The sequence below is a fragment of the Gobius niger genome (genome assembly GCF_951799975.1).
Source record: "Gobius niger genome assembly, chromosome: 6".
Lineage (NCBI taxonomy): Eukaryota > Metazoa > Chordata > Actinopteri > Gobiiformes > Gobiidae > Gobius > Gobius niger.
The window spans coordinates 165,242-177,956 of NC_136857.1; the positions used below are offsets into that span (position 1 = coordinate 165,242).

The following is a 12,715-nucleotide window of genomic DNA, read 5'->3' on the forward strand; positions in this document are numbered from 1 at the left end:
ACACCTCCTCATGCTGTTCTGGGGGACCTGAGGCCACACCTCCTCATGCTGTTCTGGGGGACCTGAGGCCACACCTCCTCCAGCTGTTCTGGGGGGACCTGAGGCCACACCTCCTCCAGCTGTTCTGGGGGACCTGAGGCCACACCTCCTCATGCTGTTCTGGGGACCCTGAGGCCACACTGTTGATCCAAAACAACTGCGGGAAACATGCGCCTTTTTGGGCTTAACAAGCCACCGTAGCAAGGCCTTCACTGATGCTAACGCTAATCCTGGATGGTGCTACAAACAGCGTCTCCTGAAGAGCCGCGGCGTCAAAGTGGAAAAAACTTCAATGAAAGCACAGACGCATTAAAGAAGAGGAGGATCAAGACCAACAGTTTGGACATAATGGAAACAAACCGCTCAGACGACCCTTCATCCACACAAACTCCTCTTCCTCAGCTGCTCCGGGGAAGCTGAGGTCAAAGGTCAGTGGTTTAGTCTCGCACGTTTCTTTTATCATCATAGTAAGCGTCAAATATACATTTTTATTTCATTCATTGTGGTCGTTGCCGTCCAATGGGAGCCTCGAGAGATCTTTATTTCTATAGCGCCTTTCACAGACATGGTCACAAAGCGCTTTACATGAGACACTTGTACATTCACTCCATACTCGGTGTAAACTACGTTTGTAGCTTCAGTTTCCCCTGGGGGAGACTGACAGAAGCGCTTTCGCGACTACACACGTCTGCGCCAACGGACCCTCTGACCACCACCATACATTCACTCACACATTGTGGCCTATTGTGCATGTTTTTAGTGGTAGGGGAAACCGGAGTGCCCGGAGGAAACCTACGCAGACACAGGGAGAACATACAAACTCCACACAGAAAGGCCCCGTGCAGGTGGGAATCGAACCCGGACCTTCTAGCTGTGAAGCGAGAGCACTAACCGGTGCGCTACCGTGCCGCCCGCATTAATAGATGGAACAAAGATGTGGAAGAAAAAATCCTCACATTCAAATACATATCGACTTAGCAGAAACAGGAGTAAAGCGGGCCGACACTTCAAAACAGTCTGTGGTTTAAATCAGGCATGAAACGCCACAGGAACACGGGATTAATTATTGACCACGTGTTTGACTCTGAGCATCTATTAGTAATGAGGAGACGGACAGACGGCACAGGCTGCATCACACAGTCTGTTCATATAAAGGATCACATGGTCCTGGGAGTCTGGATGTGCACGTTCCAAACAATGAATGAATCCACTAATGCAATAACGATACGTCTGTGAAGTGGAGCAAAGGACGGGTCAAACGCTTAGTCTGTGTGAGAGAAAATCACACATAATGAAACAACAGTGTGTGTTAAGGGTCGTTATTGCTTCATAAAGTTTATAAAGTCACAATATATCACAAAACCAGTGAGGTCAGACACATTCTTACCAAAAACATTTATAAATTGGGCAAAAGTTCAGTTTTTCTCATTTGGTTCTATTCAAGCTTTGTTTTGGTTTAGTATTTTCAAAAATAAGGTTTTTGTCTCTTTTGTCTCTTGTTGTGCAGCCCGAGTGTGGACACTGTTACCCCATGAAGTTAGATTCGCAAATCGAGGACAATTGTACTTATTTCAAGAACATTTATTTTTGAAGTGTACAAAAATACTCATCAATCTGAGTTTAATTGATAATTTTCTAAATCAAAGACTTAAAGCAGAACTAAATAACTTGTTTACCTTAATAAATCCTCCCCGTAGTCCCTGTGGGGGTGATACAGGTGTTAATGGGAGGATTGGAGGGTCTTTCATCTCCCCCTGGTGTCTCTGGCCAGAAAACCACAATTGCAACTTCACTGCCTACAGGTCGGAGCCCCAATACACACTAATGGAATCACAAAGAAGAAGCTAGCAGGCTAACGGGCAAAGCTAACTGTGTGCTAGCACCACTTAAACAGTATTTGCAGGCAAGTTTGAGTGAAAAAAGTGATCTCCATTGTGTAACTGGATGAAAAATATCCCTCTGTCCCTTTGTCTTTTCTGTCAGCGTAGGATTTACTCTCACGGAAAATTAATGAGTAAAAAAACGCATCTTGCTACGACACCTGCAGTGGCGCTTATGGCCTCTAGGGGCATGAGTTACTTAGTACTGCTTTAATAAAGGGTACACGAGACACCAAAGGTTGGGAACCACTGACATAATGTATCAATATCTTTGGGTTTAACCATGTTCACTCTAACCACTGGTCATACAGTGATATGTCCAGTAAAACACTTTGGACAGATTCACTTTGTCAAACGTCAGCTCCTCCTTTGCAGAGCTCCTGCTTCTCCCTTTGAAGATCAGTGATATATTTTGACTCAGGGACCAGTGAAACGGAGGCTCCGCGCTGAACCTCCCACTGCGTTCGGTTTTGTTTTCCACTTTCCATATTCAACCAACAGACACTGGCTCCGTGACATGCTGATGTGAACTTGATTGTCAGTTTGAGGCCTTGACTCTGATGAAGCAGCTGGAACATAAACATTAAAAATGATCATCATCAAATCAACGCCAAACCGATCCAAAACAACGCAGTGTTTGGCCTCAGGAAGGAGCGACAGTCGAGCCATTGTGACGCCGAGAGTCCCGCCTCATTCCTTGGGCCTGAAATCAAGATGTGCTCGATTACAGTGTCAGATATTACTTAGCCACTTCCCACGTGTTTAACAAGGTGCCTTTGTTTAACAGCATTCCTCTGGCAGAACTGTAGCCAACACAGGGACAGCTCAGCGAGGGCGGACCTGCCGATGACAGCTTTAAACGGAGAGTATTATCCTCATGATCTCCACTCACAACATTACACAGTGCTCTGGCAGAAGCGCCCACTGGGTTTACTGCAGGTATCCAGGCTGTCTTTACTGCAGGTATCCAGACTGTCTCTACTGCAGGTATCCAGGCTGTCTTTACTGCAGGTATCCAGGCTGTCTCTACTGCAGGTATCCAGACTGTCTTTACTGCAGGTATCCAGGCAATTTCTCAACAACAGGGGATTGGAGTTTGTTTTTAGATCAGGGGGAGGCAGGTTTGCTCGGTCTAGGGCCGGTTTTCTTCACCGTCCAAAGACCGAGGGCCGGACCCTCCAAGCATCAGTAAAGTAAAGCATCACTTTCTACAAATAACAGTTACACATCATGTCTGAGCTAAACTCAGAAACGTTAAAGGGATTGACTGTGTTTTTCACATTTCAGGAGCATTTGGACGTCTTAACCCCCACCTGAACCGAGCACATTTTCTCCGGCTTTACTCAAATTGAAAAGCTTCTTGAATAAAGCGTCTAAATGGGGAGGGTGAAATGCAACAAAAAAGTGACAAAAAATGCAGCAAAAGTAAAGAGTAATGAAAAAGCAACAACAACATGACGAGAACAACGAAAACGCAACGAAAAATCCTACAAAAAAGCCACAGAAAAGGGACAAAAACATGACAAAAAAGCATCAAAAAATGTATAAAAAACGCTGCGACAATGCAACAAAAAAATGAGTTTTGCAGGGCTAAGGCAAAGGGAAATGGTTATGGGTGTGTCCATCTCCATCCTCTGTTTCCTCTTCTGACAGATGTTGTGGCTTCACTGCACTGCTGGCTACGGCTGATGCTTCTGAGGTGGAAGTCTCAACATGCTCCACCTCATTTTCAATGGGTTAAACTTTCTTAAATGTGAAAAAATCAGACTCTTATTCAATGTTCTCAGTCCCTTTATTGATTGATTTATCTTTTTAATTTTCCTCTGTGACTAACTGGGCAGGTACAGTGGGTCTAGGTTAGGGGTAGAGTGTGTTTTGATTAAAGTTATACTTTGTCTGTTTATGGTTTTGCATAATTGTAAAATGTAAAATTTATAAATAAAGTTTAAAAAAAAAGAACAAAAGGATTGGAGGGTTAATGTCACAGCCGTCAGAGGAAGCAGGAAACAGAAGGTTATGGGAAGAGGAAGGACCATTGCTCCCTGATGCCACTGTTCCATAAACCAGGGCGAGAGTCCAACACGTCCCCCGTACATGGAGACGGGACGGGGTGAGACCTGGGAACACGGTCCATCGTTTATATTCAGCTTCTGGGTTCTGTTTTGTGTGGTTTGCTGCAGGTGGTGGTTTACTGCAGGTGATGGTTTACTGCAGGTGGTGGTTTACTGCAGGTGGTGGTTTACTGCAGGTGATGGTTTACTGCAGGTGGTGGTTTACTGCAGGTGGTGGTTTACTGCAGGTGATGGTTTACTGCAGGTGGTGGTTTACTGCAGGTGATGGTTTCAGGTGATGGTTTACTGCAGGTGGTGGTTTACTGCAGGTGGTGGTTTACTGCAGGTGGTGGTTTACTGCAGGTGGTGGTTTACTGCAGGTGATGGTTTACTGCAGGTGATGGAGCAGAGAAACAGAGAGATCCTTTTGTTTTGAACCCTCACCACGGGCGCAGAGCAAGTACATCAGCATCTATTATTCATGGCGGCACCACAGGGGGCAGTCTGGTCCGAGGAGGGGAAGGGTTAATGGAGGATCGCACTTCAAATATGACGGTTTGATTCTAACCAGTGCCATGTTTTATTAAAGTGACGGATCAGCCGTAACAGTGGCTTCAAACATCTCAGCGTTGAGATTATACTTTACGTTTCATAACTTAAAATAATACACGGGACGTCTGTATAGATCCTCTGTAGGCAGCAGTGGGAAGAGTCTGCCTTAAATGGAGAAGAAGAAGAAGAAGAAGAAGAAGAAGAAGAAGAAGAAGAAGAAGAAGAAGAAGAAGAAGAAGAAGAAGAAGAAGAAGAAGAAGAAGAAGAAGAAGAAGAAGAAGAAGAAGAAGAAGAAGAAGAAGAAGAAGAAGAAGAAGAAGAAGAAGAAGAAGAAGAAGAAGTGTCTCGACTGCACACATCTGCGCCAGTGGTCCCTCTGACACACACATCATTCTGGCCTATTGTACATGTTTTTAGTGGTAGGTTTAGGGAAACCAGATTAAACCTAAACCTACGCAAACACGGGGACGAACCCAGGACCTTCTACCTGTGAAGCACGAGCTCTAACCACTGTGCCACCATGTCAGTAGGAAAATACAAGGCTTCATTTTTAGCCAATGGCATGGATCAAAACTGGCGGCACCGTGAGGAAAGCAGTTTTAGTGCAGAAACAGCTGACAGATAAAAGGTCTGATTTTAGTCACGTGGCCGTCTCCCAGAGGTACTCTGTATGTCGGGGAAACTCCTCCAGAAGAGGGCGCTGGCACATAAAACCAAATACTTCTGAAAGTATTGTGTATTGTTCTAATGTGGGGCAATATGTTTAACTAAAGTCCATAGTAACATCTCAGTGATATACAGTATTTGTACCAAAGTAGTGCATCTCTCTGAACATGAGGGACGTCCATTTTGTACTAATGCGTTTCATCGACAGCAGCCGCGGTTATCGCCGATCGCAGAGTCACGCACTCCCTGCCTTTAAGTAACACGGCAGCCAATCGTGTGAGGCGTGAGGGTTGCCCCGGGTTACCGAAGCCAACGTCCAGCCAGTCACGGCTAATCCACAGCAAACAACCTGCTACATTAAACCTACACGGACGGGGAGCTGTCGCGGCGCGTCTTTGTCTTTCACAGAGGAATGCAGCGCCACACGGACGCACACACTGGATTTACACGCAGCGGGTTCAGGCTAATGGACTTCAGAGGGCAGGCGAGGGCGAGGGAGGGGTGAGGGCGAGGGAGGGGTGAGGGTGAGGGAGGGGTGAGGGGTCGGGGAGGGGGGTCCCACGGGGCACTAAAAGGAGAGGCGGGGTCACACAACAGGAGCAGGGATGAAGAGGATAAATAACGGGACATTATAAAGAACAGACCCTTAGTTTTGATAAGAAAGAAAACGAAAACCTGAATGTTATTGTAGTAGCATATAAGCTAACTGGTTAAAGCTACATTGCCCGAGTTCCTGTGGAGGTTATTGACTTGCAGATAAATCAATCAGAGAAACGCATTGCCTTTCGGTGTAAGAATAAATACTGCTACTTATGCGGATACGAAGCCAAAAAAAAAGATCTAAAAACGCACAATGTATTTCAGTAGAAACAAAACAATTCACAAACTTTTCACATCCCTGAGAATCGTTTTAGATGAAGAAATGACCGGGAAGTGCTTGACTTAGGGCTGTGCAATTAATCCAAATTATCAAGACAAAAAAAAAAATTAAAATGCTTCATTTTTGCCAACAACTTACCATCTTAATTCAAGTCGTTTTTAGGCCTTCTATGTTCAAAGACGGGCTTTTGCAATGGTTTAGCTCATTCTTCTTTACTGGCAGTGCTAAAATATACAAAATGTGCCGACCTGCATCTATTGTACTAGCTTGAGCTTTCTTTGAACTCAACAGCAAATCAGTATATAACGACTGAGCCCTTACACTTTGCAGTATCTCCCAGTGGGTGTATTATTCAGAAAGCTCCAAGAATCCTGCAGCTGCAGCTCAAATGTTCCAATAGCTACAGTTTTACTGCATAACTCTGTAACTCCTCCACAGCCGATGTGACAGTTTCTGATCAGTTAAATCCTGTACATTTCGTAACTTTGCTCATTCGAACAGTGTCCAGGCGAGGCCTCTCTGTCCCGCCCGCTCACCTGGATCTGCAGCGAGTGGGAGGGACACTTTTATTTCTTTAATCTTTATTAAACATTGCGCTGCATCAGCATGTTACGCGTGTACAGGAGAACCCCCCCTCACCCCCCCTCACAACCCACCGCCTCCCGCAGGTCTGGGGAAACATGGGGAGGGGGCGGCACCACAACATCACAATGTGAGTCTGTCCCCCCTCCTGTCCTGCCCACTTTTTGCACCAGGTCTGACACTGAAGATTGTAAGGAGCGCCCCCGTCTGCGCAGTCGTCTGCTCTACAGCCTGCGCCCCCGTCTGCGCCCCCGTCTGCACACTCGTCTGCTCTACAGCCTGCGCCATGAACCACAAGATCTGGCCCTGGGTGTCCTCCTGGACAGCACTCTCTCCTTCCAGGCCCATATCAGTAATATCACCCGTTCTGCATATTTCCGTCTCCGGAACATCTCCCGCCTCCGCCCCTCCCTCACCCCCAGTACAGCCTCCATTCTGGTCCACAGTCACATCCCGGTTAGATCACTGTAACTCACTCCTCTTTGGTCTCCCCCAAAAATCCCTCCACAGACTCCAGCTCGTTCAAAACTCCGCTGCCCGAATAATCACCAGAACTCTGTCCACTCATCACATCACCCCAGTTCTTCAGCAGCTCCACTGGCTCCTCATCAAACATCAGATCCTTCTCCTCACCTTCAAACCTCTGAATAACCTGGCCCCTCCTTCTCTCACTGAGCTCCTTCATGTGCCTCCTCCCTCCTCACCCTCCCTCCTCCTCTGCCCCTCAGCTGTCTGCACCTACTGCACTTAGCCTCCATGGGGGCTCCAGCTTTCAGCCGCTCAGCCCCAAACCTCTGGAACTCACTCCCGCTGAACTCCGTCACATGACCTCACTCCGTCACATGACCTCACTCTCACCTCAAAACCCACTCATTTAAACTTAGCTACTCACTTTGATGTGTTTTTATCTTGTCCTGTTATGTTTTTATCATTGCATCTCATGTAAGGCGACCGTGGGGGTTTTGAAAGGCGCCGACAAATAAAATGTATCATTATCATTATTATTATGGATCCCTGGATAATATTGTGTAACGGACAGACCATAAAAGAATCCATCCGTCCGTCACATACATCCCAGCCTGACCCTATTGAAATCCCCGGGACACGAGTCAGACCTCCGCACCCTGTAAATGTCAGACTTTAGGTTCCAGGCCGACGTGGAGCAAACGAGGACAGCGCTTCTTACCATGTGGTAGTTGATGATTTCTTGGAGGCTCTCCCCGCACTTTTCCAGACACTCCTGCAAGCAAAACAAACCGCGTTAGTGGAGCAGCCGGGGAGACTTTAACAGGATAATTGCATTGTGTTTGTGTTCTTTCGACTTAAGACAATAACGCATGCACAGACTTCTCTCAAAAAGACGGTATTGTTGGGGGGGTTGGAAGACTTCTCCTCTGTTTTAAACAATGGAAACACATGTGCAGCGAAAATGCTCAGAAATTAAGTCCGAGAATGAGGCCAATACTGGCTTTTTATAGAAAGTAATGAATCTGTTCCAGACGCTGCAGTCGCCAGACCAACTTTCCAGGCCTGGCAGACCCTCCTGAGTAATCCATTAGTAATCACATTTTCGCTGCTGTGTAAAGCGGTTCCATGCGCAGGACAAACGTGGATAAAAGTGCGGGTTTGATGCGAGTTCAGCCGTGCTTCGTGTTGCAGAGAGGCAGGACCGAGGCAGACTCACCGAGATGATCTGGTCCTTCTTGCACTGCTGGGAAAGGTCACGGATGCCGCTGACGAACAGTTTGTTGGCGCTCACGTAGGCCTTCCCCGCTTCGATCATCCCACTGCAGAGCTTCACCAGCTGCAGGCACATGTACAGGAGAATGAGGATTCAGGAAGGACAGAGTTTGTCGACAGGAAAGAAAAGGACAAGGCGCTGATGGCAATTGCTCTACTCAGCAGATTCACCAGATGACCTTATTATTACATTTAAAACAGGGAAAACAAGAGCTGGAACTCACTCCTTATATGAACTCTCCCCCCTTGAATTAAATGGAAAGATTGAATTAATCCGGTGCAAAGTTATTAAAGGAATAGGCCACCGTTTTTACACACTGAGACATGTTCTTACTTAACCTTAGTCGAGTTAATATATCCCCGTCTGGTCTTTGTCCGTGCGCTCACACATACGCAGCCTCTCCCACATGTCACATAGCTCCAAAAAAGCTCACGATAGAAGCTACCAAGCTCTTCCACGTGTTCCCTATTTAAATAAAGTTACGTGAAGTGTTTTCATGCAAAGTATATTTACACAGAAATGTAACATGTGGATTTTATAAGCAGATAAAAAGGGGGACTATATTGTGAGGCGTAATGATACGAGGAGTAAAACGTCCGCGCAGTAACTCCTAAAGGTTATTGACGGAAGTGAGCGGGGAAGTCTTTAGGATTCAATAGTTTCGGTGAGATTAGATTTACTTTTAGTTGGACGTATTATGACTTCTTTTCTGTCGACTGTGCTAAAGTTCTATATGGGCTATATTTAGTCATATAATTGCACTGCTGACAATATATGGTTAGATATCGAGCAAACTTTATGCAATCCATTTAGAATTTCAGATCTTCCGTTCCTCAGTCAATCAATCAAAAAATACCCCCCCTTCAAATCACTGACAATATCTTTGACTCTGACGGCCTGGTGGAGATTCCACAAAATAACTAACACTAACATAACTCCATCAGATCACACTCCAATTTGGCAGAACCCTGACTTCCTCTGCAACAAAAAAACAGTTAACTTCACTACATGGGCAGAAAAAGGTATCACTCACTTAAAACACATCATACACCACAGTAAACTGGTCCCTTTTTCCTATTTAGTCCAGGAGTATGACATCGAGAGCAAACAATTTTTCAAATACCTTCAGCTTAAATCATCCATCACCTCCGCATTTACAACCACTACCATCAACTTAAATCTCCCTCCATTAACATCAGAAATAGTTAACATTATCACAACGAAAAAACGTCTCTCAAAGATATACAGAACTATATTACAGGCTGACAAATCAATTTCCGTCCCTTCAATCAAATGGGAAGAAGACCTAGGTTTTGCTCTCGATGCCAACTCCTGGACTCAAATCTGTCAAAACATCTTCTCAATGACAAAAAGCACAAATTTACAGCTAATCCAATATAAAATTGTACATAGAACACACTACACAGGCCATAGAATGTTCAGAATGGGTTTTTCATCGGACACTTGCACCAATTGCACTCAAAATACACCGGACACCTATACCCATGCCCTTTGGTTTTGCCCACCCATTTTACAATTCTGGAAAACAGTCACATCTTCCATCTCTTCACTTCTAGGCTGCCACATCCCAATGTCCCCCTCCCTTTGCTTACTTGGTGAGCTTACTCAGCTAGGTACCACACAACCAAATAAAAACATCCTACTGGTAGCGCTAACCATCGCCAAGAAAACTATCCTCATGAATTGGAAATCAAGGTTAAAAATAAACATTGCAATGTGGAAAAACATGTTGAGTGAACATATATCATTAGAGAACCCAGAAAATTGTCCCAACCATCCCACTATAGAACCCGTCTGCCTCTGGTCATCGATTACTACATCACTACATGACTCCTCTAAATTGTAAACTGTTATTATCTCTTCCTATGAACATACATTATTTATTTATTTATTTAGTTTTACTTATTTAGTTTTATTATAATTATTATTTATCCTTTTGTTACTTTGTCTTCCTTGTCTTCAAATCCCTCTATTTATTTTATATATTTTATTTTATATGTCTTGTTTGTATTTTTATATTGAGTTATCTGTATCATTTTGTTTGCATATATTCGTATCATTACTATATGACTATAGTGTGATTATATTATTATGATTATTACTATTATTATTATTATTACTATCACAATTACTACAACTATTATTTATATTATTATTATTATTACTACTATTTCTTGTATAACAATTTCCACGTTGGTAAATCATGGTAAATCATGTTAAGTATCATTAGTATCATAGGCCGAATCATAATTTTACAAATAAAAAGAGGAAGAAAGGAGGCCAGTCAATAAGAATAATGTTAACAATAATAAACAAATGAATTATTTTATATTTTATAAAATAAAACATTAAGGAGCTCTGGAATAAGGCTCCCCCACCTGCATCATGTACTACCCTATGAGTTTTTAACTGCACCACATACCACAAAATTTTTAATGCACCACACAAGGACAGAGATGCAGGTGGGGGTGGGCAGAACTTAATATTGTAGTTTCCTGTTTGTTCTCTCCCTTTTCTTCCTCCAATCTTGAATGTTTACCCTTCCTCATGTCCATTACCCCATTCAGTTTACCTTTACCTCATTATTATTGTGTCCTTACTTTTATTTGTTACTATCATCATTTTTCATGTTCCACGATTTGTTTCCCATGATTTATTATTTGCTTTCATCTTTTTTTGTTGTGTTTTCTCTCTTACTCATATCGCACACCTACTCAGCACACACACCACACATCCACGCCATGCAGAACCCAAGAATGAATAATCAAATATGTACCCTACCCTTATGTGTCTTCCCCTTGTCTATGTGCTATTTGTAAGCTGTGTTTTATGTCAATAAAAAAAAATATATATATATATATATAATTGCACTGCTTCATGGAGCTTTTCCCAATTTATATGAGGCTCTTTCTAACTGTGTCAGGTCAGTTGATTCAGTGTTAGAGGTCGACTGACACGGGTTTTTCCTCAGGCCAGTGCGTATTTGGGGGATTTTTATTGACTGATGTCGATGTGCACGGCTGCATTATTTCCACATGTCCATAATCCTGTGTCTGATGCTTCGAAACTGTAAAATGTGCTGATTTATTAAAAACATTCCTGTTCAGTGGTTCACGGGGAGATTCCAAAACTGAAAACGGTCTCTTATTCTGAAATGATGAGCAAAAGTCTGCAACAAAAATATAAAAACAAACTTGAGACCGATTTTTAGTGTAATGTTTCTCAGTTCCCCTGAGGCCGAGGACGTCACGTTCAAGCTCAGACTGTGCTCTTTCCAATGCAAAAAAACGGGAATCCCTTTCAGTTTAGGAGAGATCAGCTTTTATTGGCATTAGATCAGCAGATTTAAATCAGTTTTAGTCATTAGTAACTACTTTTACTTTAGTTTTAGTACAGTTTTAGCAAGAAAAAATATGGATTAAGTCTAGCCTTTAAGAGGAACTAACTTGTTTACCTTAATAAACCCTCCCCGTCGTCCCTCTGGGGATAATACAAGAGTTAATGGGATGATTGGAGGGTCTTTCATCTCCCCCTGGTGTCTCTGGCCAGAAAACTACACTTGCAACTTTCCTGTTAGAAGCTAACAGGCTAACGGGCAAAGCTAACTGCGGGCTAGCACTACTTTAAACAGTATTTACAGCCAAGTTTGAGTGAAAAAAGTGATCTCCATTGTGTAACATGTACAATATCTTTGTCTTTTCTGTCAGCGTCGTGTTTACTCTCACGGACAATTAATGAGTAAAAAAGCTCAACATGCTACGACACCTGCAGTGGCGCTTATGGCCTCTGGGGGCAGGAGCTAGTTAGTTCTGCTTTAAGGCCATGGTGTCCAAATGCTTTATTATCTGCAAACATTATATCTCAATAAGAGCAGCTTTTCTTTTTGACCCTCTAAGGCCTGTAGAGAAAAACACAACTTCCGAGTTAAAGTCGTTTTAGCTGCACTTTCCACAGACTTGAAAAGCACAATCTCAGCCGTTAATGAGGAGTCCAGATGTGCGAGTCGTAATGCTCTCGTCACATGTCAGTCTGCTCTCGCTCTGGGGCAACGGGAAGCCAGGATTAATGGTGGCTTTGGCTAAATTCAGACACTAAAAGGTCTGTGCGTTACATAACACAGTCTGACACAATATAGAACATACCAGTGTCTTGTGTCCTGTGAAAAGGGCAGTAAACGATCATACTTATGAACTAAAGTATCTCATGTGTGATGTTTTGTTGCAGGGACAGTAAGAAAACTATGATCCTTTGCTTCTCACACAAGCAGAGGATCATCACTTTAAACTTCTCAGTATATTATTCT

The 12,715-nt window shown here is 43.7% G+C and overlaps 1 protein-coding gene across 1 annotated transcript in view; it reads right to left on the bottom strand.

Annotated features, from left to right (window-relative positions):
- The window catches only part of LOC306964746 (arf-GAP with coiled-coil, ANK repeat and PH domain-containing protein 3-like), a 167,175-nt gene that overhangs the window by 80,281 nt on the left and 74,179 nt on the right, over positions 1-12,715 (bottom strand). The window contains exons 3-4 of the mRNA XM_079558866.1: positions 8,335-8,454; positions 7,837-7,890 (exon numbers count right to left, since the gene is read on the bottom strand). Of these exons, the coding sequence (XP_079414992.1) occupies positions 7,837-7,890; positions 8,335-8,454 (174 nt within the window). The remainder of the gene's footprint in view (positions 1-7,836; positions 7,891-8,334; positions 8,455-12,715) is intronic.